Source organism: Enoplosus armatus, chromosome 21 (assembly GCF_043641665.1).
Source record: "Enoplosus armatus isolate fEnoArm2 chromosome 21, fEnoArm2.hap1, whole genome shotgun sequence".
Classification (NCBI taxonomy): Eukaryota; Metazoa; Chordata; class Actinopteri; order Centrarchiformes; family Enoplosidae; genus Enoplosus; species Enoplosus armatus.
In genome coordinates this window covers 4,650,781-4,678,598 of record NC_092200.1, presented here as the reverse complement: position 1 = coordinate 4,678,598, position 27,818 = coordinate 4,650,781, and the positions used below count along the sequence as shown (strand labels likewise).

Sequence of the window (27,818 nt, the reverse complement as noted above, 5' to 3'; positions counted from 1 at the left end):
CTGGCATTTTGTGCGCATCCCTGTTTGCTGACTTCACAGAGCAATGATAACCTGTTCTGGGATTAAAACGTCCCAGCGTGTGTTTAAGACTCCCACTGAGCTCATTTTGTGCTCGCTCTTCTTCTACTATCAAGAGGATTTGTGTCTTAATTGGAGACCTGCGCGCTGCCAGTCGCTCCTTCTCCTTTCTGTAAACTCCCGTTGTTCCTCAGTTTTCATTCCCTGTAGTGAGCCACCAGGATCAGTTTGGGTTTGGGGCTGTTGGCAGGAGGCGTCTGGGAAGCAGCAGAGCCTCGATTCGATGAAGATGGAGCCACGTGACTGGCCTCCTGCGACGACTCGTGGATGGAGTTGGCCGTGGGCAGGACTGAGGAGGGCGCGGGGGCGGACACGTGGCGCTCCTTCTCCTGGCGGACGGTGCGGACCGTCTTAGTGGGCCGTGAAAATGTCTTTAAGGTGGAGCCTCGCTCAGGGGTGGAGCAGCTGAGGAACGCCCTGAAACACCTGTAGAACTACACACACAAACAAAGACACATACAGGATTAATGTCATTATCATGAGTGTATAATAACAGCAGGTGTACAATAGTAATAGTCGTGATAATGGGACTAATAGTAGGGCAAGGCACATTTCAGAGGCAATTCAAAGTGCTTTACATAGGCAAATAAAGCATTAGAACGGCATTCAAAAACAATAAGCAATGAAAACCAGAATAAATCCCTTAAATAAAATACATTAAAGTTAATAAAGTTGTAAGTTGCCCAAAACAAAAAGCGAAATTAAAGTGCAGCAGAAAAACTAATAAATGAAAAACACATGAGAACAGCAACAGAGTTTTTATCTTACATTTGAAAGTGGCCCGAGAGTTTTGAGTGATTTATAACTTTCTGTGAGTAACTGGAAGCCAGCAGTAGTTGACATTATAGGACTCCTGCTTGTAAAGGTAGTTATTGTTCAACCAGGAAAGACACCATAAGTGAAAGCTACTTTAACATAAAGATATTTATTATATATTATATATTTTTTGACTACTTTTACAAATACTATGACTATAAAAGTAGTAAAAAGCAATAAAAATTTGTAGCAGTAGTAGAAGTGCATGTAGTGGGAGTAGTTGTTGCAATAGTAGTAGTTGTGCTGTACTAGTAACCAGTGTATGTAGTAGCAGTAGTAGTAGCAGTACTAGCAGCAGTAGTAGTAGTACACCAACAGCCACTATTTGTTGTTGTAGTAGCAGTTAATGGTAGAAGGACTGCATGTAGCGAGCTGCCATGCAAGGTGCTGGTAGGCAGAAGTAGCAGTCTATTAATTATCTTATTAATTACTGTGATGTGTTTGAGTAGTGCAGTTCTAGTGACAGTACGTGTCAGACAGAGATGTATATAATCTGCAGCTTCTCTCCTCCGTGTTGGGAGTCCAGCAGGCAGCGTGCTCCCCTGGATAAACGTAGTGTACTTAGTATACTCTCTGGTTCCACACGTATACTTAAAGTCTACTACATTTCCCCAGGGCGCCGCAGATCAAACAGGCGTGCTGCATGAACCCTGACACCTCAGTACATCTCATTACATCATCATAGTGAGCAGTTTCCTGCAGCATGATTCCAGTGATTGATATGACAAATGAGAGCAGTTTGTGGTGCTTTTTTAACTTAAGCAGTTGGCTGACAATTCATCATATACGAGCCAATTAATTTTTTGTTACCCCAAGGAAATTATGCAGCTTTCAAAATTAGCACTCCGTTTTTTAAATCTTCTAGTGTCTCAAATCCCAATGTATTAATCTACTGGAGAGCCGTGCTGGGGGAGGGGAGAAAAAAAAAAAAAAGCTGTTGGTTTTAAAAGCAAAATCTCTGGGGAAACAAAAAGGGTAGATGTGTGAAGTGGGAAGTGTGAAGGAGAAAGAGATGTCTGAGGTGGATGAAGAAGAAGAAAAAAAAAAGCAGAGGACAGGAGGAAGAGGAGGACCAGCTGATGTCAAGAGGGATTACAGCTAAAATCAGGCACAGATTGGGATCTGAAGACAGAGGAGTGACCCAAGCCTCACCTGCCACTCCAAACCTGCAAGGCAAACGGACATGTGATACGTTTGTGTGCAATAACATGTGTTAAAAACCAGCCTGGTCATGTATGTTGTTGTTGTAACAGGAAACACCTTTCTTGACATTTTTTTTTTTTTAAAAAAAGCATTTGGTTTGGCTTAAAAGGGAAAGTCAGCATATCAGAAAAGAGATGATGTAACAAAGGCTGATGGAATACAGCTCTGAATACTCATTTCTGCTTCTTCTTTTACTGAAGATGAAGCTTTCATGTCATGCTGCCGCTCACTGTTGCCTTCACTCCACCAGAAAGCAGCAAACAATTAAGAAATAAAAGGAGCAGAGGTGTCAAAGTCGTGCGTAAAAGCAATGATCCCACTTCCAGTCAGAAACAGCACCAGTCATGTCAACACCATCTCCATCACCTGATAAAAACTCCACAAAGTGTATCAGAACAAACGAATTCATTCATGAGAAAACACAAATGCTATCTGACGTGGGAAGCAGCAGTGAAATGTCAGGATGCATCCAGGGCCGGGGCTACCATTGAAGTCACAGAGGTAGTTTTCATTTTATAATGCAGAGTTACACATACAGGGACAGCAAGATGATTAACTGGACAGAAAGCAAGAATTTTTCATATTTCTGCCGTTTTCTTGTGAATTACACAACAATTGTACCTCTTAAGGCCACTAAAAGTAAAATAGAGAAAAAGATCACTCGTGGATGAACTGGCGTCACATTTCTTAGTTTAAAAAAAGTTTCAGACCATCATGGTGAGAAAGTCTGGGACGTACACATGCTTTTAAAAGCTCAAAATCAAAATAAAAGTCGCTTTCACTAAACGTGAAAAAATATCTAAATGAATAGAAGATTTTTATGGAGCTTTCTCTCACAGGTATCTTAAACGTTTCTGTGTATGATTATGTAATCATGAAGTATTCAGAACTTTTACTCAAGTAAAAGCAGAAATGCTACAGTGTAGAAATACTGTTACAAGTAAAAGTCCTGCATTCAAAATGCTACTGAAGTAAAATAAGTATTATACTAATAATAATCTGAATCTGAAAAGTAACTAGTAACTATTGCTGTCATATAAATGTGGTGGAAGTACTCAAGTGAAGCACAAGAGACTTCAAATTGTACTTTAAGTACTGTAATTGAGTAAATATTACTTTCCAAGTAGTCCTCTTGAATTTATTCACATGTAGAATCAGAATCAGGTTTATTGCCAAGTAGGTTTTCACATACAAGGACATTTACTTTGGTATTTTGGTGCAGAACAATACACATAGTAAGAGAAGAAAAAACAAGCGCAGCAAGAATCATAAACATAAAATAGAAACAGTATATATCTGTTTCTAAAATCAAATGAGCTTTTTGAAACGAAGATGAAAATTGACCAAAGAGTGTGCAGCTGTTCACGGTATAAAGTATGAAGAATGTACGCATTGAGTCAGACGGTGGGGGTCCCGGGGCTTGTTTACTGCTCTCATGGCGCGAGGTTTCGGTCCTGATCGACCGCAGCCTCCTGCCAGAGGGGAGTGTCTTTCTTGTGTCCGGGGTGGGAGGGGTCAGCCATAATCTGTCAGGGTCCTGGAGGCGTACGGGTCCTGGCAGTCGATGAAAACAAGCACTGATTCACATTTTATTTTCCTGAAATTGAAAAAATTGTTTACATTTTCCCAGAAACATAACAAAAGATGACACAGAAAGACGTCAGCAGTGAGACAGGTGAGATTCTCACGACACCAGCTCAGGTCCGCGGCATGAATCTGCGCAGCGCTTGAAGTCTTCAACTCGCCTCAACACACTGCTGCCATAGTTATGGGCTGGGAGGAACTGAAGACTGAAAGCGCCACACAGTGCGGCCTCCGGTGCGTTTATCTGTGGCCCTGAAAGTTCAGTTAGTAGCTTAATCATCGCACACATATGCAGCGAGACCTCCCCCCCCCCCGGCGCTAGCAGACGGCGCCGCCGTGACAAGTCAGCCATCAAAGAAAGTTAAATGTCTCCAACCTGAGAGACAGAACTGAGGTGGAAGCAGATAAAAAGAGACAAGAGACAGATAAAAGAGTGTGTGTGAGTGTGCGAGACGAGCGAAAGGTCACCTGATAGTAACATCACATGCTAATCAAAATCAAAGCCGCGTTACCTTTTCCCAGATGAAACAGAACTTCCTTCCTGTAACACGTCACCTCTCTCTTTCATCTTTCACCTTTCTCTACTCGTCTTTCATCTTCACGTCCTTCCTTTAGTCCCGTTTTTTTCATTCACTCTAACTTTTGCTGCCATTTTCTGTTCTTTATTCCTTCTTTTCCTTTTTCTTTCTGTTTCCTCCTCCTCCTCCTCCTCCTCCTCCTCCTCCTCCTCTGTCTTCTGCTTCTGTCTTTCTGACGGTTTCTAACCGCTTTGGTTAGTTCTTCCTCTCTCTTTCTTTCTTTCTTTCTTTCTTTCTTTCCTCCTTCCTTTTCTTTCTTTCTCTCTCTGTCTTCATTCCTTCCTTCCCATCATCACCTTTCACCTCCCACCATACCTTCTTCTTTCTGTCTTCCTCTCCTCCCACTTTCTGTCTCTTTACTCCTTCTCCTTCCATCTCTTCATTCCTTTCTTCCTGCTTTTAGTCTTCCCCCACTTTTCTTGTTTTTATTCTTTCATTCTTGATTTCCCCTCCCTTACTTTCTGTTGCTTCCTAACTTTTTTTTCACCATCTTTTATCAGTGAAAGTTTCGTTTGAAGAAATTATGATGCAATTTGTGCAGAAAAGGTAAAGAAATAAATGAAATAAAATATGTGGTACCAGAAGGACAGAACCATAAACTAAATACTCACAGCACTGTTTTACTGTTTATTAGTAGTTCTCCCGCTCACACTGGTCCTGATTTTCAGTCGTAAACATCCAACGTGGTTAAAGCGAATGACGAATCAGAATGCGATCAGAAGAATCATTTAACACCGTTTATCTCTCAACTGTCACAGCCGGCTCAGACAAATCAAAGCTTTCATTTCTTTCCTTCACTTCTAGTCGCCATCCGTCTCACCCTCCTGTCTCATCTTCTTCTACACTCTGTTGTCATGGGGGTTTTTTTTTCGATGGCACTATTCCTGCTGTGCTTTTCCGACTGCAGCTATACTTATTATTATTATTACGATACATACAGTGCTTAACAAATTTATTAGACCACCTGTCATAAAAAGTGAGAAAACACAAATATTTTAGAAATCTGTCAAAAACTTGTTTCAAACTAAAAATTGTACTGTTATTTATTAGGCAAATAACAAACTGGAACAACTAAATAGTCCTTATTCACATATATTAACCAAAAATCTTAATATTCTGTACGACCTCCTTTGGCCCTGATAACAGCTTTCATTCTTGCAACCACAAAACACATTTTTCTGTTCAGGAATGCAAGTAAATAACTGTAATGCTTTTTTGTAAAACAGTAAATTTGAGAATTCATGGATAAGAACAATAATTAAGCATTAGCATTAAAGATATCATTTTGATCAAAGAGCTTGGCTTGCACATACTGGTGGATTAACCATTACAGAAACATCAAATATTTTGGTCATCAGCAATACTGTTCATTTAGGGCAGCAGTGGCAAACACCTCACACTGGGTGGTGGTCTAATAAATTTGTTAAGCACTGTATGTCATATAAATGTGTCAAATAAATTGTGTAAAACTACACACAACGCTAGTAGGTGATGAGATAAACGCCAGAGAGAAAAGTGAAGAGAGGCTTTTGTATTGTTAAGAAAATTGCATTTATGACTGGTGGATAACTGAACGCCTGTTTCAGTTTATATCACATTGTTTCGTTTTGTTACTACAATACCCATGAGCCTCGCCATGAAGACGAAGCCACTTAGAGGTGCGAATCAGAGCAAATTCAAAACCGCTTCCTCGTTGCAGTTGAGAACAAAACACGGCATCATAGATGTGAAGTTCATTTAAAATCAAATTAATTTAAGCTGCAGATTGTGAAATTAGTTTTCTCAACAGCGCAACCTTTAGCTTCAACCTGCTGTTAGCGGCACATGTAACAGAATTTTAATTGCCTGTTTGAGTGAAATGCACCTTGTAGACGTTTTCATGTACACAAGCTTGAACTTTTAGTTTCATGTTCATCCAAGCGTCCAAACACCTGACTCTGCCCGCTGTTGTTTGTTAGCTTGTTCTTGCTCTTTAAAAGAAGACAAGCTGATTACAGCCAGACCGGTTACGCTAACAAGAAGTTAGTTTTTCTTGCAGTGGGATAAAAAGAGAAAGACAGAAAGGAAACGCTTCAAAATGTCCAAATCCGTGTGGAGTCACGCATGAGCCGTCCTCTCTGTGACGCTCATGTTTGTGGCAGTTATTAGACTAATCTACTAATGACTGTGGTAATGATTTATCGACAGCAGAGCACCTTGAGGTTTGCTCTGCTGTCGATAAGGAAGGCCAGTAACATCAAACAGATTACTTCCTCTTTCTTTTTCATTAGTTTTTTTTTTTTTTTTCCTGTGCCATGTCCTTGAATGTCAGTGATGTGTATCACAACCTCACAGTGTGTGTGTGTGTGTGTGTGTGTGTGTGTGTGGGGGGGGGGGGGGTGCTATGTGTTGATGCTGTTATGGCTTTGACACCATGATAGTAATGTCACACCTCTGTCTTTTATCTGCGTGTTGGCATTGTGTGTTTATATATATATATGGTGTGTAAGTGTGTGTTCTGTCTGAAGGTGTAAATGAGGAGCCAGCAGATGGAGAGTGGAGGTCTGCTCGCACCTACAGTCACCTCCCCTGGGTGTGAATTATATAACTTACTGGCCTGGGTGTCTGTGTCTTTGCCTAAATAAAGGGGAGCAGATAATTAGACGTGACCTGTTATTAGACAGAGAACAGCTCTGACTCAGCAGTCAAGTTTAGTTTATCAATTTACCCAAAAAGCTTTACTTTACTATTTAGCATATATAAGCGCTATATAAATATCTAATAAATGGTTATAATGTAGTAAGCAGATGTAAGGACATTATAGCTGTTATAGTTATAGCTGTTGACAATTACATTAATAAACACTTGTGCTTACAACTACATTATAGCGTCGTATTAACGACTCAGATAACAGCAAGAAGACAGAGAGAGATGGGAAGAAGAAACCCGGCAGCGAGACGAGTGAACCCAGAAGAAGAGCGATAACAGCGACAGTGAGCGCTTCACCTGTTTGTTCATGAATATGTAGATAAAAGGGTTGATGACGGTGGAGAACTTGGCCAGCAGCGACGGCGTGATGCTCGCCTCCGCGGTCAAAAAGTCGCGGGGGCCGAAGGTTGCGAGCAGAGCCGCCACTCCGTAAGGCAGCCAGCAGACCAGGTAGCACACCACCATCGTGACGACCATCACCAGCACTCGCTGCTCTCTGCGGCGGGTCACCACTGTACTCACACTGTGGACCTGGGAGAGGAGAAAAATGTATTGGTGCATTGCCATGACACAAACACAAAAACAATACAATAAACCACCAGGAGCATAAAGTTTCAACGCGGTGCAAAGCTGGGCTCAGTATTTCCTCTAACTCATCAGTCTAGTTTTCTTGGACAAATGAAAATTACAGACGCCTGCTGTAAATCTCAGGTTACTCTGGCCTCTAAAAACTCTTTCACTACTCATCTCTCTTTCCAAAACACTGTTAGCAAACCACAAATTATGAGCCACGCTTTGCTCTTTTCTGTCGTTTGGTGCCACAGGTCAGCAGGGGTTTAGCCTGGGGGGGTAGGGTGGCTAACTTCTGAAGTTATAAGAAAAGTCTTTTCATGATTTTAATTCACAGAAGTTAATATACATTAGACGAGGGCTGCAACTAACGATTAGTTTTAGTCTATAAAATGTGAAAGTATTCAAATTGCTTCTTTTGTCCAACCAGCAGTCCAAAAGACTCTTCTTTTACTGTCATAAACGACAAAGAAAAGCAGTAAATGCTCACATTTAAGAAGCTGGAACCAGCAAACGTTTTACATTGTTGCCTGAAAAATGTCAATGAATGAAATATATCGCTTATCAAAACAGTTGGCAACTATTTTTTTCCCAATCTAATTGATTTAATGATTTAATCCAGTAATCGCTGCAGCTCTACAATGGACACTGGTGGTCTCTGTAAAGTGTAGCTCCTGCTGATTCCAGGAGTGTGTGTGTCACATCTGTGGGACGAGATTTGACTGATTTATGACTCTAAGAAACAGGGGTGGAAGTGCAAAGCCATTTTTCTCTCTTCTGCACTTCTTCGCCACTATAACTGTTGAATCCAAGAGGGACTCTCTTCAGGTGATGCAGTAGATTTAACACTGCAGTTTGCTGTCTAACACTGCAAAAAAAATAAAAAAATATAATAAAAAATATAAAAAAAGCCGCTGACTCCCAGAAAGGGATACGATTCCAATGTCTGCTTCTAGAAACAGATGCTTGTTATAACCAAGCACCCGAGAGAGCAGAGAGACATACAATCAATCCATCATCCAATAGATCGACAGATAGATCCCCCACAACAACGACGGAACTGAATCTATTAAATTTTTCATTTCCAGGAGCTGCAAATACTCATGTGACATTTAAACCCAAACAATCACATCCTCCTCTGCCAACATAAATATTGCATTAAGAAGCTCTTAAATATTCATAAAAAGGGAAATATCATTTGAAAATCTAAGTTGAACAGATCAGAGAGTCGGGGAGAGGTAGAATGAGAAAGATTCAGACTGAGGTTTTGCGCTTTTGTTTATAATTTGGACTCATGCATCAGTGGCAAACTCTCACAACGTTACAGGAAGAGACACGTCAAGCGCCACTGATGCCAGCTCTCCTCGCAAACAGTCACCAAATATCATGTGCAACTTTGCAGCTCACGCATGACTTCTTATTCTTCATGCAAAGCGTAATTTAAAGCCGTGTTTCTGCATGTGCGTCAGCAGCAAAAAAATGTCTATCCATTCAAATCAACACACATCCCTCACAGTGACTTTAATATAGCTCGTTTTTTACTAACTTCATATAATTGCCATGTACTTGTACTAACTGCACTTACTGTCAATCAGTTTCTAAAGAATACAATAGCTTCTTAGATTGATTTCCTGCCTCCCCAGGTGACCACTGCCTTTCATTCATTTTGAAAACAATTTACAAGGAAATAAAAGCATGTTTTTGTGTCTTTGTTAAATGGTAGCAAACTGTCATTGGAGGTAAATTCAAGGATGTTCTCATATCTAAGAACTGACAGACGGCTGCAATCAGTTACTTCTTACATCAACAAACTACATTGTCACAAAAAAGTCTGATGTCACGCTCACAGGTAGTCATTTTGATTGGTTGCCAAACTTCAAGAAGGCGGGTCTTATCGAATATCAGCCAGTCAGTGGGCAGACATCAGTATTTTCTCTTTATGTACCTGTCTAACCATGAAGTGAATGTAAGTCAAGCTCATTGGGGATTCACATAAGACCTCAATCCTTTTCCTTGTTGGTGGCAACCAAAGCATTCAGTTTATGTTGTTCGTACAGCCGAAAGGTTTAGAGGTAATTAAGTCTCCCAGGACCTAACAGAACTCCATTTTACCAGTATTACCTGTGCAGTGATGCTATCAAACAAGCAAACGTGGACATCTTTGGACATTTCTGGCGTTAAAACGACTGCTATTTGGCATCTCACTCGTAAGTCTCAGATGTCGGAGCATTCTTGAACTCACCAAGAGGAAAACAGTTTCTGTTTTACCACGACATTAATGTAACTGAAATGAAAGATGACAAAGATGTTTGCTGTGATGGATTACTATCTGAAAAAAGGTTTCAATCTCTGCAAGTTGATACTCATACCACAATGAAATTAATTTAAACCAGACAGCCTAGATCTGATCTGACGGAAAATGTAAGTAGTATTGTCAAGTATTTGTATGGCTTAAAACAGCATTGGTGTGTGCGTGCATGTCTTTATTAATTTACAAAGAAATACACCAGAGCTGATATTATTTGTGGAGTAAAAAAGAAAATTGAGAATACAGCCAGCTTTTCCACAAGGTCTCCATCTTTGAGCTTCCACAGATTTTGCTGAAATAAACCTTCCATGTTAGCAAGTGTGTCCTCTCCATCCTGGTGACAGGAGCTGCGTCAGCTGTCGAGGCTTCTGCACCGACTGCCTGGAGTCATTCTTCCATGTGGCAAAAAAAGTACAATATGTTACGACATGTGACAGTGTCAAGTCAATAATGGTGCAGACGCTGTCACGTGATCAAGGACGTGCTCCATCATCTTGCTCAGTGATGCTGCACATCTGGGTACCACGTTAATAAGGAGAGGTATCAGAAAAAGCAACATTTAGCACTGTTTGTCGTGCAGACATGGCTCTAAAAAGTGAAAAAATAATCTGTTAAATAAATAGCATTTTGGGAAATACACTATTTCCTGCCAGGAGTTGAGAAGATCGATGTGTCTGAAAGTCGAATCGATCTTCTCAGCTTACTTCTGGCGAGACAGCAAACATGTTTCCTTTAAGTCCCTTTAAGTATGAAGCAAGTTGTCCAAACTTATCTTATGATTGAAGACACATTATCATATATATGATTTTTCAGTTCCTTTGAAATATAGTTTGATCGGTTCTTCAAAGTAAAAGCTTTTGTGTGGTTGCCCAATTCTACCAAGGGCAAATTTCCAATTCAGTCTCCATGTGCAGTCGTCCAAAACAGAACAAATTAGAAAAGCAGTCTATGCTTCAGGAGAAAGACCTGCATAGGTGGAAAGTCCACTGCCAGATTGTCCATCATACTGAAGGGAAGGACAAAGGAGACAACATTTTTACATTTCTGTGCAGAAGCAAAGGCTGGAAGTCCTCCCTGAATCTTAATTCTACATCTTAAATTGACCAAGCAGGCTGAGGCACCCCCGAGCTGCACAGGGTCCTGAGCCATGGCAGAGATTATAGAGTTTTCAGGAAACCTCAAGTTCAAGTGAATGGAAGTGAATGAGTAGATACAGCTCAATACATCCATACAAACTGCAAATCTTGAATTTTCCTCTCTTTCTCCATCAAGTTCATCACTAAACATATTTTTATTTACAGGGACAGTCAGAGAGACGAAGCAGCTTCTTTCTCTTTTTACAAAGACACGTCTGAGGCGACTCTACCCACCTGAGAGAGAGCAAGACAGGAAAGAAGTTAGTAAGTGTTGCTGAAGTCAGCGATAGCCAAGATTGGTGTTATCCAGAGGGACAGACACGTATAGGAGTGTGGGGGTCCCAGAATGAGGTATGGTGTCAGTTGCAAAGGCAAAGTAAAACTTCACAGTTATGAGCTGCATCAGCTGACATGTCCTGACATGACACGTCAATATTTTATTTTTGAGCCTCTCAATTAGCTTTTTTTTTTCACGTGACTTTTACTTTTTTTGCCCTGAACTGAGGCTCACAGGCCCACGCTGACAAAACGACGATGGCAGTGTGCTAACTTCTGAAACCACCTTACATTTTCATGACTTTCCATCCAACTTGTGACAAGAAGCTCTTGCTAATAGTGCAACCTGCGGACCTTTTAGGCTCACGAGAATAATATGAACACCCCCCCCCCCCAATAAGAGATTTCTGTATTCCTTTGTTTTTCTCTGCGCTCTTCTCACTGGTTTGAAGTGCGAGGAGCTGAGTGGAAAATGTGAAGTCACATATTCTTTCACTTATCTATCACAAGATTTCAATATCTATTTTGGGGATTTGTGCCTTTTCAAATGGTCATAACTGTGGTTCATTTCCTCTTTTGATTAGACACTATGGAAAAGCTATTATGGAGCAGAGGAAACAGTGCTGCTGTTGTAATTACTCTTGTAAATGCGAGTCATTAGCCACATAACCACGGTATGAAAAAATCACATCATTCAGACAGAGAACTATGCAGATGGAGGCATAATAATGCACATTAATGCTAAAATATTTTAAAGAAAGTGCTGTATGTTTTTTTAATAACAATAAAAATGATTATGACTAAATAACACCAAATAAAGCTCACAGTGAGAGGAAAAACTGTGAAGAAACCGGTTTGTGTCTTAGGTTTCAACATACAGTATCACACACACACACACACACACACACACACATAGAAGAGATTCAATCACACTCTGCAAAACTCTGGGAATGAGTTTATGTGTTTGCAGATGTGTGTGCGTATCCTGCAAGTGAAAAAAAGGCATGCTGTGTAAGCAGGGGATTATCTTCCCCCCAGGTGAGGTAACCTTACACCTAGGCAGCTGAGAGACAACAGTACACACAAGCAAACCCAAACACACGCACACACTCAAGCATGCATATATACAGTATGCAGACAGCAGAGCAAAATTCAACACACTCTCCGCCTGATGCCCATCTTGATCACCTTGAGCATTTTCTCTTGTCTTTTCTCCACAGAAAGTTGTATTTTGTTGTGGTTAATTAACAATTTTGCCAAAGATCTTCACACAATATTACATTATAAAATCATCACATCGTAACAAAAGCTGTGAAAGTGATTAGGATTGTTATCAGCTCATTAACAGAAGCGGTTATCTGTGTGTTTCGTTTTAACTTCTCGCTTATCAGTTTGGTAATTTGGATGATAGTTTAATAACCTGAGGTGCATCGCCAGCTATAAATTTTGTGTGTTGTGGAATGTGATACACACAGCTCGGAGCAAGCTGAAGCACTAATACGTGGGACAAAGGCGGTTATCTGGCTGCCTTCAGGCTCTCTGACAACTCTGCAAAAACTGGGTTTTATCAACCAACAAAATCACAAACAGCTTTTTCAATGTAATTAGTATGTGAGAGAAATATGACCGAACTGGTTTGCCCAGCGGTTAGTAAGTCAGTTGACTATTCAGCTCACAGAAAACAGCAAAAGTTACAGAGATTATACCTTATAAAGTTTATATGGCTAACACGTTAGCTAACAGTACCCTATTAGCATTCATTTGAGTTGTGTGTCTCCTTTCAGCTCTGTTTTGGTCTTTGACAGTTCCTAAGGGAAATATCTGTCTCTTTAGCAGCTAAATGCTCCACTATGTTCACCAGCTAGTTGCTAACTTTGTCAGTCTGACATTTGGTGTTTGGGCAGGTAGCTTTCTTGCTAATAAAAGCTGCTTGGTGTGCCTGGAAACAACACTGATGAGAGTGAGAGTGAACCGAAACATAACAATGAACTCAAAATGTTAAAATGCTCCATTAATAGAGCAATTTTTGAGTTTCCAGGTTGTAGAAAATCTTTCTTGTTGGTGGAGTCATTAACAGTTAAGTTCATATGTTCCCCACTTTCTATTAACCCATCATGTCAGCCGTTATAAATGGTAATGAGTAATTAATAAATTGTAATAAGCTATCAATTATGCACGTACACGTTTATAAAGCAAAAGTTGGTGAGTAATATAAATATAAATGTTATTCATTAAGTAATTGATGGAGGGTTTTTACAAGAATCCATAAACTTTTCAGATGTGAATGTTAATAATATAGAAGTAGTAGATCAATTGTGGTCATGCAGCAAAAAAGACAAAGCAAGTGTCGTGCTGGAGGAAGATAAACATTAGCCAGAAAGACTTTTACCACCCGCTGACCCAAAAATTATTTCAGTAACGGCTTATAACTTATCTAAAAAGCATCAGTAAATAATTTATTGACCCTTAATAATACCCGTTATTAAGATTCTTTCAGAGAAATCAGAATAAAACTAAATACTGATCCTACGGTCAGTGTGGCAGAGGACTTCTAGAGTACTAGAAAGAGTTCTCCAAATCCACAAACACACACGAATTGTAACCTTTTTCTAAAAGAGAGGCTGGCATGACTTAGTGAAGTTAAAAACAGCAGGGAAAAAAAGTGTCTGGCTCCCGGCTTGATAAACTAAAATATCACAGCCATAACTCTTCCACGGGCTTCTGCTCTCTCAACCATCCCTTCTCTCTGTTTATTTCTGTTTCCCTCTTCTCGACGCCTACGAGGATCCATCAACATACCTGCCACTAGTCCTAATCCGACACTGACAGGAAGCAGGACGCTGAGAGACTTCTCACTACATCTGGCTCTGAGTGCTTCATTTTCTCCGTTTAATTAATTCGGAAAGCATCATCGAGTCTGAAGAGTCTCTTTTCCTCATTTCTGGGTTTAATGGTGACTTCCAGCAGATGTGAATTCATCTGCTGCTCTGAAAACTGCACCAAGTGAGGACATGCACCCATCTGATCAGTCTAAAGGTGAAAATCAGGCTGCGATGGAGAAGAACACCCCATCCCCAGTGAGTGAAAATTGTCCAAATTAATTTCAGGTGTCTGGCAATGAACTTGTGCATAAGGACTTTAACTAAACTTGAGAGCAAATCACTGCAGGAAGCAATGGTTCTGTTGACTTACCAATCACAACACAACAGAGTGGAACCATACAAATAATAATTAAGTAATATAAAGCTTCCATACTTTATTCTTTATGTACCCATAAAGAAATTGTACATCCAAAAGTAGGCTACATACAAAAGAAAACAACAAGCACATTCAAAGATACAGTCACAGTATAGAGTACCAACAGCATAAATAAGCCTGTGTGGACAAAATATTGTTTTGTGCAAAATTTCAAATCTACAATACAGAAAATGTTCAGCAGTGAAATGCCACAAAAGCTACCAGCTGCCTCTTGCCTCTTGGTTGGAACAAAGGTCATGCCTCTGATTGGCAAGAGAGCCTGTCATAGTTTCGTTAGAATAGAAAGACAATGGGATGGCCAATTCCCTGGACACGCCCCTGTTCCCGATCCTGGGAAAACACAAATCTCCACCGCTGTGGGGCTGAAGTGTCTTTTCCTTCATAATCATTGTTGGGTCACATGAATGTTTTTAGGGCTCTGTCTGTTGCTTTCTTTACCCATGTTTCCCTCGAGGTGATTTGAACATAATTATATTTTGGACTCTGCTCCATCTGACTGTCACACAAATCTCCAAATAATTTAAAAATAGAGCTTAAAAATTTGGTATAATTCATATCAGTAATCTAGGTTCCTGAATTTAAGAAATTATCCACAAGAGAACTAGAAAGAGAATCCGCTTTAAAAAGTATTTCATGTGTAATCCTAACACTTTGTAACCTCCTCTTCATGTCATTAACCCCCAAAAATCCCTGAAATATTATACTGACCTCAGTTTCATCACTGGTAGCTGCATCCCTACTAATATCATTGCATAGAGGCTAAATGTTAACATCAGCATGCTAACAGTGGCAAGGCTAACATGCTAATGTTAAGCAGGTATAATGTTTACCATGTTCACCATCTTAGTTTAGCATGTTAGTATGCTGATCTCGTGGGTGTCATAAGTTCTGCAGATATTTGGTCACAAGCCAAAGTATTGAACAAATAACAAAACAAGTCTGATGATGCTAAGCAAAAAGTCAGAGAATCACGAAAACTATAACAATTCATCCTGAGGAGGACATGAATATATGTACCAAACTCCATGGCAATCTATTCAACAGTTGTTGAGACATTTCACAAAAAACACAAATTCCAACCTCATGGTGGTGCTAGAGGAAAAGTCAGTAGGGTTCATCCTCTGAGAACAATGAATGTCTGCAACTAAATTTGTACCAATCCATCAAGTAGATGTTGAAATATTTCACAGGATAAGTGAAAGCCAGGATTCATCCTCTGGGGACCACAAATGTTTGCATAAAATTTAATTGCAATCCATCCAACAGTTGTCAAGACATTTCACTAATAAACACAGCCTCATGGTGGCGCAAGAGGAAATGTCAGGGGATCAGTAAAGTCAGTAAGATTCATCCTCTGGGAACCCTGAATGCCTGCACCAAAATTTCTACCAATACATCAAGTAAATGATGAGATATTTAAGTGATAAGTGAAAACTTTAACCTGCTGGTGGCTCTAGATAAAAAGTCAGGGGATCACCTAAGTCAGTAGGGTTCATACTCAGGGGCTCATGAATGTCTGCACCAAATTTTGTACCAATCCATCCAATAGTTGTTGAGACATCTCACTAGAAAACACAAATGTCAACCTCATGGTGGCACTAGTAGAAATATCAGGGGATTAGTAAAGTCAGTAGGGTTCATCCTCTGGGGACCCAAATGTCTGCATAAAATTGAATGGCAATCGATTAAATAGTTGAGATATTTTAGTCTGGACCAAAGTGGTGGACTGACACACCTTCTATTCAATTGTGTTTTTATAATTGCACTTAAATTGCGACCCTACTCCAAAAAGCAACACCAAAATGTTGTGTGCCTGCAGGCATGGCGGAAACCCACAGAGGCATGGCACATGAACCAGCAAATGATGTGGCAAATTACATTCTTGTGCAAACAGCATCGACACATCAACAGTGTGGTTCACGGCAGCGAACAAACACATTTAACCATCCCACACAAAGTCAGGAGAAGACATGTGACGCACAAAACCAAACATCGAGGCAAGCCTAATTCTTAGATACACTCTGAATGCATGTGGCTGCCAAACAGATTAACACAAAAGAAATAATTTATCATCGGGGTAAAGGCAAAAACAAGCCGCCACACTTTCAGAAGAGCAAGGACAGCTCTTGCATACACAAACACGCAGATACACCGCCAAGATTTTAGAAATACTGACCTCAAAAGCAACTCACCTATAACTTAACATAACTTTCATCTCACAACATGATGCAAACCCTTTACCACATTATGTTTTAGTTAAAGTTAAAGAAAATATCATAATCAACTTTCAAAATACGCTGTGTATAATTTGAATGTAATTGTAGGAGAAAAACTCCCCCTCGGATCATTAAAACCTCGTTACCAGAAACAATAGGAAGCTCTCAGTGTCGTCGGTTGTACAGCAGAAACTCACACGGCTAAATCAATGAGCTTCTGTCCCCTGTGATTAGCGAGTGTGAAGGTCTGCAGCCTCGAGGTTTAATGAAGACCCTCAGCAGAGTGTAATGAAGACAGTCGTCTGTAATCCTGTCATTACACCGGCCTCCAGACGAAACCTCTGCGCTGCTCTCCGCTCCCATTCCTTAACTACTACTTTCAGCTTTCTGACTTTGATATTCACTCAGCTCCCACCAGGGCGTCCCTTTGTTTCACTGCAACCTCAAACTCCCACAGTACGCCTGGTGCTATCATAATGCACTAACAACTGTATATTATATTATCACCTCAGTCAGAGAATTAACGTGAAAGAGTTGACAATTTATAGCAAGCGGTTATAGAGGTAGATTTGGTGGTTTGTTCTCCTGCCCTGTGCTGAACAAAGAAACTGCTACATCAAATTTAAATAATATGCTGATAGATTGGATGTGCACATCCTCCTTTTTTTTTTGTATTTGCTGCATCTCATGAATCCTAAATCAAGCTAATAAACTAGCTTTCTTTCTTTCTTTCTTTACCAACTCTCTCTTTTATGCTCTGTCTCTTTGCTGCTCTTTATTGATTTATTCAAACATAATCCTGAAATTGAAATTTGACAGTTTATGAGTTAGGTGAGGGGAGAAATAGAAAGAGAGAGATCAACCAAAACATTATTTCTAAGCATTTATGTGTCCCTGGTGTCTACATACTGCCACCAGTAAGGTTTTTAAAACAGTCCCTAGTTTTCCCAAAATGAAGCTTTCGTAAGCACAGAACTCACTTTTCGGGTATACCTGTCCGGAGCAGACATAATACTTTACAGGGTCAGGCTCTCATCCAGAAACTGGATCATGTGTTAACCTCTCTTGTGCCCACTGTTCCTGCATTGACGTGTAAATTACGTGCGAATAGGACACGGCTGCAAACACAAGAAGAATCTTACGGTGTCCGTCAGCTACAGCGTAAAGCAGAGGACAAAAGAATAAATTGGTTTTGGCAGCTTTAATAGACTACATTGTTGAGACGTTAAACCTGATTGGAGATTGTTGAGATCAGGGGATGCATGGCTTCATTTCTCAGCTTTCAAACTCCCGTCTTTGAAATGTATGAACTCATATTCTTTCCTCTATTGTCAACCTTGCAGGGGCTGATTGAACAGCCAGAGGATCAGTTAAGGTCAGACTGTGCACTGCTGGTGTGCACTTATATATACACTTTCTTTCTGGTGTCTTATCTCAACCCTAAAGTGCTTTTGCTGGCTCATTCACTCACAAAGGCTAATTCACATAACATTTACATTTGCAGAATCGCACCTGTCTGATGGTGTGCAGCAGCTTGCCGTAAGAGTAGAGGATGACGCAAAACGGCAACACCAGGCAGAAGGTGAACAGGCAGCAGATGTAGGAGATGTTGTTTGGCGTCTGGGTCTTCCAGTCCACTGAGCAGGTGGTGCCAGGACCCTCTGGGCCATATCTGCTCCAGCCCAGCAGCGGGGGTACAGTCCAGGCCACAGAGTAGAGCCAAGAGAAGCAGATCCCTCCCAGCACTGGGCGGTAGTCTCTGCCGTCAGCTATAGTGGGCATCATCATGGTGCAGTAACGCTCGTAGGACAGAACGGCCAGAGAAATCAGCGAGACGATGCCTGAGGAAGGGAGCGTACAGAAGAAGCGGTCAGTAGGTGCAAAATACCGTGACATAAATGTGGCGAAAGAGCTGAAAAATGGGCACAATATCAAGTAGATCTTATCAATATTTGGGTTTTTAAGCGTAAGAGCAGAGCATCTGTGTTCTCTTTCACTCCAAGATAAGGAGCGAACATTTAGATACAAAGTGAAGTACATTTTCTGCTTGTTGTGATCACTGACGGGGTTTTTAACTTCTTGTCTTTCACTGGACGACATTAGTGGTGATAAAGACAACACGTTAACACTACTGTATGTGCGACAGCTAGACAGACTGATTTCCAAACTTCTTGTATTTCCCTCTTCTTTCTCCTCTTGTCTCTGTACATTTATGGAGTCATACAACTCAAAATAAGCACAAGTTGTACCATTTTCAACTCCTGCAGATGTGTATTTGCCAAACACCAAAACACACCAAAAAACAATAAAAAATGCCCATCACAGTTTCCTAGAGCTTAAGGTGATGTGATAAAGTGTCTTGTTTTGTCTGATCAACAGTCTGAAATCCGAAGAGAATCCATTTATTTTAAAGAACACACAGAGAAGCAGCACATTCTCACATTTAAGAACCTGGACCCATCAAATATTTGGTATTTTTGCTTGAAATATGACTTAAACGATTTATCTTTTATGAATTTAGTTGCCAATTCATTTTCTGTTGTAGCTTAAATTAAAGGTTAACATGTGAACATGCATATTTAATATAATAAATAATTGTCTCTGTTCATAGTTTATTTTCAATCAAACGTAATTACAGTTTCAGTCAAACTTTGTAAAAACATCGCAAGTATCTTGATTTTACAACAAGCTAATTGTGTGATGACATCCTCAGTGGTCAGTGGCTGTAATCTGTTCACGGTGAAACAAACAGAAACAGAAACAGAAACACTGTTGACGGCGGTGTAGTCTCTCTCTTTCCATTTAAATCGATTCATTTGTTCTGTTGCAGTAAATTATCGGTGAAGTGACCAAAGTCTTAAATCAGAGCTAATCAGCACATGCGGGCTAAAGTGCTGGTCCAGGGGCACTTTACCTCCATTACACTGAGTCTCCCAGAGGACAGTGGCTTTGATTACAGACAATCACAGCGCCTCTATGCATAATGAAGGTTTCTGATTGGTCGACACCGTGGCGTGTTTGGTGCAGACAGGGGTCCGGGGTCGTGGGCGCACAATGTGTTGAGAGCAACAGCAAAAGGGTGAGAGTCTTGAGAATAATGGAAATGATTTTGTGTTTGTGTGTCTGGATATCAGTATAAATGCAGCGTGTGTGTGTGTGTGTGTGTGTGCAGGAGGAGGATGAAGAGGGACTAAGAGCTCTCTCTGTTCATTACTGATGCACTCTGGTTAGATAAAGCACGTGGACTTTTGGGTCAAACAGATACTTAATTAACGTACAGTGTTAAAATAATTACATCACATGGGATTTTTTTTATTTTAAAAATATTTCAGTGATGTGAGTAGAAGTTTTATTTAATTATATCTCACATTATTCTGTTGAATAAGTTGTTTTGGATGGACTGCTAACTCCCTGCAATGTTTGATATCACCACTAGGAGTCGCCATAGTTGGAATACTCCCAAAAACTAAATATAGGAGTTAAATGAATTAAAAAGATGGAAACGTGGCATGCTTTAGAAAAAGTATGTTATGCAGCATCATTTAAGACCATTTATTGCTTGTTGGTTGCTAAAATATTTGCATGTTCCAGGTGACAAAAAAAGGTTGGGAACCAGTTGGCTAAATGAGTAACATACAGAATATAAAACCCTGGAGAAGCCATGGGTGTATTTGTTTCAAAGCTGCATTCAGTTATTCTTGGGTGACAGTAGAACAGACTGAAAATCCAACAATTGACATGTTATCATCTCATAAAGCTGATGAGGCTAACATGTTAGCAAACAGTTACACATCCAGCAGACTCAGAGCAACATTAGCATTAATTTGTTAGTTTTGTTTCTGGTCACCTCATGAATTTGGCTCTTTTTTGGTCTCCACGAACTCCTGAAGGGAAATATCTGTCTCCGAAGTTGCTAAACTCAGCTGTGTGCACATGTGGTTGATAAATTTGTCTTTCTGCTGTTTGCTGATAGCATTCAGAGTGTTTATTACAGCTGTTTTGAGCTGCTAGAAACAAATTTGTTAAACCAAAACAATGAGCTAAAAGCAGCTAAAATGGTCTGTAGAGCTGATGGAATCTGTCTTTGATGTTACACATAGTCATTTGATCAATTTTAAATATAGCTGATATTGATAAGTGCTGCTTTAATGTTTTGTTTTCTCTTGATCATGGGATAATATATTAGTAACCTAAAAATAACAAGCTTGTGATCACGTAATTATTGTCTTGTGATCGCTACAATAAGTATCTTGTGATCTCCACATAACATACTTTGCTTTTGCATGATTGCATATAATGGCTGATGACCACAGGCAGACTATAAATCACATGCAGGGTTATTATGGAGGTATTACAAGCAGAAGAATACAGAATCTATGTCGAAATTCCAAAATGATTATATAATCATGGATAAATAAATCTCTCCAGCCCAGTTTAGGGGATTTTTTTTCATATTAATGGTCTGCTACCTCAGCAACTGAGCAACTTATCCAGCAGAGTCCGTTTCTCCATTCATTTCCTGTGATGATTACACAGTCTCTACTCCGAGCCTGGTGGGGATTCGGGGGAACGTATCAGTCTTCGACGTTGGCTTTGATTCAAACGTGGCCCACTTTGATTCTCCAGCGTGCATTTTAATGGGTTTTTCACCCGAGGCCTGATTCTTCTTCACCTAACTCCAGAGAGGTGTGGAATAGATTTACGGAAAAAATGAATGACCCAATGTCCTACGCCTGAGTCAGCACAGGAGCTAAACATCCTTCATCGCCTCTTACATTTGCACTCTTTCTCGCTCCATCTCTTTTCCTTTGTCTCTCTCTCTTTTATTCTGTCTTCCTCTGTGTTACCCTCTTGCTCTTTTCTCCCTGTATCCCCCTTTGTTTCCCTCTCTTCTTCTTTCTTGTTTCAGATCCAACTGATGGCAAAGTAAAAAACACATGTCTCCAAGTATTACCAAGATGCTAACCAATTTGCAAATGCAAATTAGCCTGGAACCTCTCAGTTCATTCGACTCGTTATCAACGAGCGCAAACCAAAATACCTCTGGGTGCTACAACCAATCAGAGCAACGAAACATGTGACGTAGCGGTAGGCAGCTAGGCTAGGTAGCTAGTTCCAACATCCAATTCTTATGGCTTCTAATTCAACATAATACACAGACGTCTGGCATGACATGATTTACAAGCCAACACTAACCATCTGTTTGTAACTTGAATTACCGTCCAGTTTGTTTAATACTGATGCGATAGTGGATAGCGGCAGCCATCTTGGTTGTTTACGAAAATGCATCAACCAGTCCCATATTTGATAAACGGTTGTGATTGGCCCGACCTGAACCAGGCCGGATGGAAATGTGTCTGAACAGGAGGGGGTCCAGACGAATCTACTAAGATGCTACTGGCTCAGCACAACTTCCAGCACACGAAGAGTGCGTTTAACATGCTCCAACTGTACAATAAATAATACAACTATTCTGGTTGGTACAATAAAGCTCAATCAAGAACTGATCTGAATCTAAGTTTTTAAAAAATACATCACAAAGCCGATTTCTTTTGGAAAGAATAATTGCTCCAAACCATTACAACACATCTGTAGCACAACACATCTATAGAAACTGACAGGTAGAGCGTATTTAGGGTATTATAATGTACTGGTACTGTTAATCTAATTATTTAAATTACTGAAGGGATCCTATTAATTCATCTAATTTTGTCTTTTTTATTTAAAAAAGAAAGACAATCATATAAAAATGCAGTGCTCCAACAGAAAGTAACCGGGTTAATGTTGTCTTTTTGCAGTAATCTGACATCTTAAATGTCATGCATATAATTGGGGGTAGCGGATTAGTGAAACCTGATTTGTCCTGGAGGAAGATGATCTTTCAGGTTTCTAATTGTCTTTTTACAAGTGTGCATGACAGGAAAAGTATCTCTGTAACAACAGTGTGATGAGATTAATAATGAATAATCTACTAATCAATAACATGTCAGAGATTAGCGGAAAATGCCCATCATAGTTTCCTAAAGCCTCATGAGGAGATCTTCAAATTGCTTAATTTCCCTGACCAACAGTCTGAAACCGAAAGATAATCAGTTTACAAAGATGTAAAACTGAGAAAAGCAATTGGAGTCACATTTGAGAAGCAGGAACTGCTTGAAAACTGATTATCCAAATAGTTGCCAATCATTTTTCTGTCAATCTACAAATCTCTTAATCGTTTCAGCTCTCCACGCAGCGCTGCATCCTTGCATTCAAAATAATTCAATTCAGAGTGTGACTGAAGATGACACTAAGTATCCTCTATAAATCTGAATGAGTCCATTTTCACAGCCGCTGATGCTGCGAGGGAATACCGTGTCCTCGGGATGTAGTGTCTCTCCTAGTAACCTAGTTTCTTGTGTTGATGCTTGCAGCTTCTCTTCATGCCAGTTTAAGACCAACTTTTACTTTCACGTGTCCTGCACCTGTTGCGGCACACAGCACTATGAAAGCAAAGAGAGAGTCTGAAGAAAGAGAACGGGAGAAACAAAAGACTTCTCTGTGACTTTGCGAATGAGATCTTATTCCAGCAGTAATGACCTGATGAGGCTTAATTACAAGCTTCCCAACAGTCCCAGACTGGTACAGTAGCTCCCATGTAGCCTGGGTAACTGCAGCGGGGCGGCCAACGTCTCATTAGTGAATTAACAGACGAACTGGATTCCACCTTGTAGGCAGAAGGTGGAACACGAGGTCTCGGTTCTGTTTTCACTTCACGTCCTGTCAACCTGAGTAGATCCATTTCTGTTTGGTGGGGCCTGTAAGTGATAGTTTATTTCTATTCAGACAGGCTGAGTGATGTGTGTTCCTGGTGAGATGTTAATATATATTACAGAATTTATTTCTGTTGCTGTACTTGAGTAGGTTTTTGTACAGTTTTTGGGGCGTCTTTTGGAACAGCAGGGTATCTGCAGGTCTTGAAAAGCCTTAGAAGGTATTAAAAAGTTTTTATCTTGCGTGTTATGAAATGTTTTTGTATCTGATTGCGGGCTGTCAGAAGACGTTATGCACCTTTGAACTAAAAGTGGGACTGTTTCGACAGTGGATTGTGTGCGTAGGAGGCTGTTCAATCAGCACCATCAGACCCGTAGCCACTTTATGCTGCTTATCCTGGTCCAGGTCACGTTGATTTAATTCATTGTGCCTAAATAACTCTGGGTCATATTGTCCATCAAACTTTTGTGAAAAAGCTAATAAATTGCATTCTGTGTGGCATTAAAAAGGTATTTAAAAGCCTTAAATTGAACTGACTTGACTGATGTAGTGCACTTCAACACAGTTGGAATAACTTCTAATCAAGTGTTGTTAGTGGGTTTGTCTTTGCATAAAACTCAGTAATCAAATGGCCAGCCAATGAACAAAAGACATTTACACTTAACAGCCTTTCTCAATTTTGCATTTATCAACAAATGTATAACAAAGGAACTCTGGGAAGCCACTTGCATGCAAAACATTTGCTCAGCTATTGCACAAATTTAATGCACTTATCATAAATATACTGTAGCTAAATATGGACTCTGAAGAGGAAATAAAATTCAAGCTAAATCTCCCCCTCAGGCAGCAGTTTCTTCCAGTTAAAACACAATCTTGTTTGAACTCTGCAGAGTTGAAAACCTACTACTGAATGCATAAGGATCAGTTTTAAATGTTGTCTTTGTTCTCACTTCCATTAACAGTGATCATCATCTTCAAAGCCCGAGATGGTGGCGTCTTCATATTGCTTGTTTGTTCAGACCAATTATCGAAAACCCAAAGTTATTCTGTTTATAATGATATTAAACAGAGAAAAGCAGCAAATTATCACAATGGAAGAGTGGGAACTGCTTGAAAAAGTAACTGACTATTAATGTAGCACCTGACAAATACAATCATTGTCTAATAATTACTATTACTTCTTCTTGAGTAACAAGTACACCTGAACACGGTGCAGAATACAATGTGAAATAATTTTCTGGACATTTTTAAAGTGGGCTGCATTTCTTCTTGTTTTTCCATCATCTGATCAATTCTGACCAAACTGTCATCAATCATTCACTGCTCACATAAATCTTTGATGTTCGGCGGCCCATCTCTGCATTCCTGGAGTTTTAGATTGCCAATGACCAGCCCAGTCCACTATTCAATCTTTAAAGCATCTCATTCTGGTCTTTTTCAACAGTGAGCCTATGATCCTCTCACGTACACTTTTGTTTTTGCTCCTGAACATGGACCACTGAGAAACATTGTGCAAAATTAATCATGAAAGTTTTCAGGTCATGGATAAACTGCAAATTAGATAAAGATTGTGCATTTCTCGTTACAGAGGTAATGTCTGTTTGTTGAAAGATGTGCTTGTAGCATCCAGGATTGTACTGGAAAGCTGTTGACCCCGTCAGAAGCTGTCTAATCGAGTTATTGAGGGATTTAGTCAGAATCCTTCAATTTGATGGGAAAAAGATAGAAAACCGAGTCCAGGTCGAAAGTGGTCTGAGGAGAGCAGGTGGCTTACTGCAAGTCCAGACTCCACTGAAAAAACTACTGATTTAAGAGTAACAATAACACCTTACTGCAAGTCCAGACTCCAGAGACAAAACAAGAGATTTAAGAGTCACAACAGCACCTTAGTGCAAGTCCAGGCCCCAGCGTGAAAACAACTGATTTAAGAGCAAAAACACCTTACTACAGACTCCACAGAGAAAGTAAGAGATCTCAGAGCAACAACATCTTACTAAACCTTATCTCAAGTCAAGCATTTATTAATCAATAATTTATTAATGACCACTGAGATCAAGAAATTTGCTTTCGGTACAGCATGTTAAGTAAGCTCAATTCAACAGTGTCAAGAGAGACAGCAGAGAGAGAAACAACTGATTTAAGAGCAACACCCCCCAACTGCAAGTCCAGACTCCATAGAGGAAACCAGCGATTTAAGAGCAACAACACCTTACCGCAACTTACAGAAAGTTCAGATTCCAATGAAATAACAACAGATTTAAGAACAACAACACCTAACTGCAAGTCCAGACTCCAGGGAGGAAACAACTGATTTAAGAGTAACAACACCTTACAGAAAGTCCAGACTCCAGAGTGAAAACAACTGATTTAAGAGGAACAACACCTTACTGTACTCTAAGGTACAGTAAGGTGTTGTTCCAGACTCCAAGGAGAAAACAAGAGCTTTAAGAGCCACGACCACTCCAGAGAGCAGTACAAGTAACAGAGATAGATGAAGAAGAGGAGAGTGAAGGAGAAGAGAGGTCTGTATTTAAGTTTATTAACAAATTGATTATTCACTTATATTTGAACTCAGTCAGGAAACATCTAAATCCAATGAGAGCACGACACAGAACAGCAGGATCAGCCCCAATCATCATCTCTCTCCTCTGGTTTTCTCCGCTCCAATGGCTAGAAAATCAGGATCCTAGTTTCTGAGCAGAGGGGTGATATTAATCAATCCGTTAGAGTGATTGTCCTGAAACTGAGAGGTCACAAGTTTGATCCCAGCACTGATAAAGAGCTCTGTCAACAGTCCTGTGAGCACACATCTGAACACCAGACACAACCTCTAAGGATCTAGATAAGAGCCTGACAAGAGCAGATTTATTATGTAATACAATCACAAATGCTTTTTCCATGTTTTATGGGATTTTTTTAGGGTTCAACTCTTCTGCATCTACCCTCCTCCCCCCCAAAAATGTAATGTTACCTCTGGGAGAAAATCTGACTCATGACACATTAGCCAACTTATCATATTATTTATGTCCCTGAAGGAAATTCAGTTAGCAAGCTTAGCACAGCTGAACATAATCAGCTGGAAACAGCACATTACCGTCAACACTTTTAATTGAAATTAACGGCAGGATGAAATGGGTTAACGGGATTTTAACGTTGCTAATGTTTTGAGTGAGTGTTGTGTTGCCCGTTGCTGCAGGCAATGAACGCACATTTTCCTCATGCTCTTACAAGCTGCTACAGCAAGAGGAATTAGGTGAATATGTTACAGCAGAGCAAACTAAACACAAATATTATAAAGGGAGCTGCTGAACATGAAAACCCTGAATTTTCGTCCATTTTCATGTTTAAATTCCTATGAAGAACTGATGTAATGCTGTGACTTTTGGTGTTTTTTGGACAAACGTGCATCAGCAACAGTTAATTTGTCAAACAAAATCAACATTTCATGTCTTTTTTTAACCGTTAGAGGTGAAAGAGAGGAAGAAATAAAATTACATATAGATTTAAAGATTTCAGTCTTTATTAAATAACCTCAAATGTGTTGTTTTGGTCTTTAGGTCTCCAGTGATTCATGCCAAAGAATATGAAAACAGCTGCTTACCCAAACATGAGTTAACGAACCCGTACCAAACGCACCCAGCGCGTCCGATCAGCCACCGCCCCTGGGTGCTGGCCGCGAAGCTGAACGGGGTGCCCAGCACGCTGACCAGCAGGTCGCTGGCAGAGATGCTCACCAGCAGCAGGTTCATGGGCGTGCGCAGAGCCCGGTACCGGCAGAACAGCAGGAGCACCAGGAAGTTACTGAGGAACCCGAAGGTGCCGATGAAGCCGAGGCACACCGCCACCACCAGATGCCCCCTCGGGCTCAGGGACGGAGGAGGGAGAGAACCGGACACTTCCTCGAACGCGTCCGTCGCCGTCGCCGTCGTGCCGCCGGCTCCTCCCCCGGGACAGTGCGCGCAGCTCAGGCTCACGTTGCAAACGATCATACTGGGCAGAGTCGCGAAGTTTGGACCAGCCCGAAGTTTGCACCGCGGGACGGAAGCATCCGGTCGCGCTGCTGTTCACCCGGTCAACCCATCTGGAGAAGCGAAGGTGCACGGGGGAGTCCTCTGCAGCACCGTGCGGGCATGTGGCAGCTTTTAGTAAAGAAAGAAGTGCGTAAAAGCTCGACTCTCCAGTCCAAGAGTTGGAGAATGAGTGAGGACTCAGAGAGCAGATGCTGGTGTCATGTTAGATCCGCCTCTCCGCCGTGCGCTCCGGGTCCGGAGAGGTGCGCTCACTTTCTTCTTCCTCTGGCCAGCGGTTCAGCGCTAAGTGCGCCTGAGCTTTTATCACCCACGGCGCCTTTTAA

At 40.6% G+C, this 27,818-nt stretch overlaps 1 protein-coding gene across 1 annotated transcript; it reads right to left on the bottom strand.

The window, feature by feature from the left end:
• Nucleotides 1-215: 215 nt before the first annotated feature.
• Nucleotides 216-27,559, bottom strand: tmtopsb (teleost multiple tissue opsin b). The gene is made up of 4 exons (XM_070928114.1): nucleotides 27,066-27,559; nucleotides 18,224-18,552; nucleotides 7,245-7,478; nucleotides 216-512 (listed from the first exon to the last, which is right to left on the bottom strand). The coding sequence occupies exons 1-4, from the start codon at nucleotides 27,451-27,453 to the stop codon at nucleotides 216-218; spliced, it is 1,248 nt and encodes a 415-aa protein (XP_070784215.1). The 5' UTR covers nucleotides 27,454-27,559.
• Between the last annotated feature and the right edge of the window lie 259 nt (nucleotides 27,560-27,818).

Excerpts from the sequence above, each read along its gene's own strand:
- tmtopsb (XM_070928114.1), bottom strand. The coding sequence starts at position 27,453 with ATGATCGTTTGCAACGTGAGCCTGAGCTGCGCGCACTGTCCCGGGGGA. Across the intron at positions 7,479-18,223 it reads TGCTGCACACCATCAGACAG|GTCCACAGTGTGAGTACAGT; the intron begins GTGCGATTCTGC and ends CTCCTCTCCCAG. Across the intron at positions 513-7,244 it reads ACATATTCATGAACAAACAG|TTCTACAGGTGTTTCAGGGC; the intron begins GTGAAGCGCTCA and ends TTGTGTGTGTAG.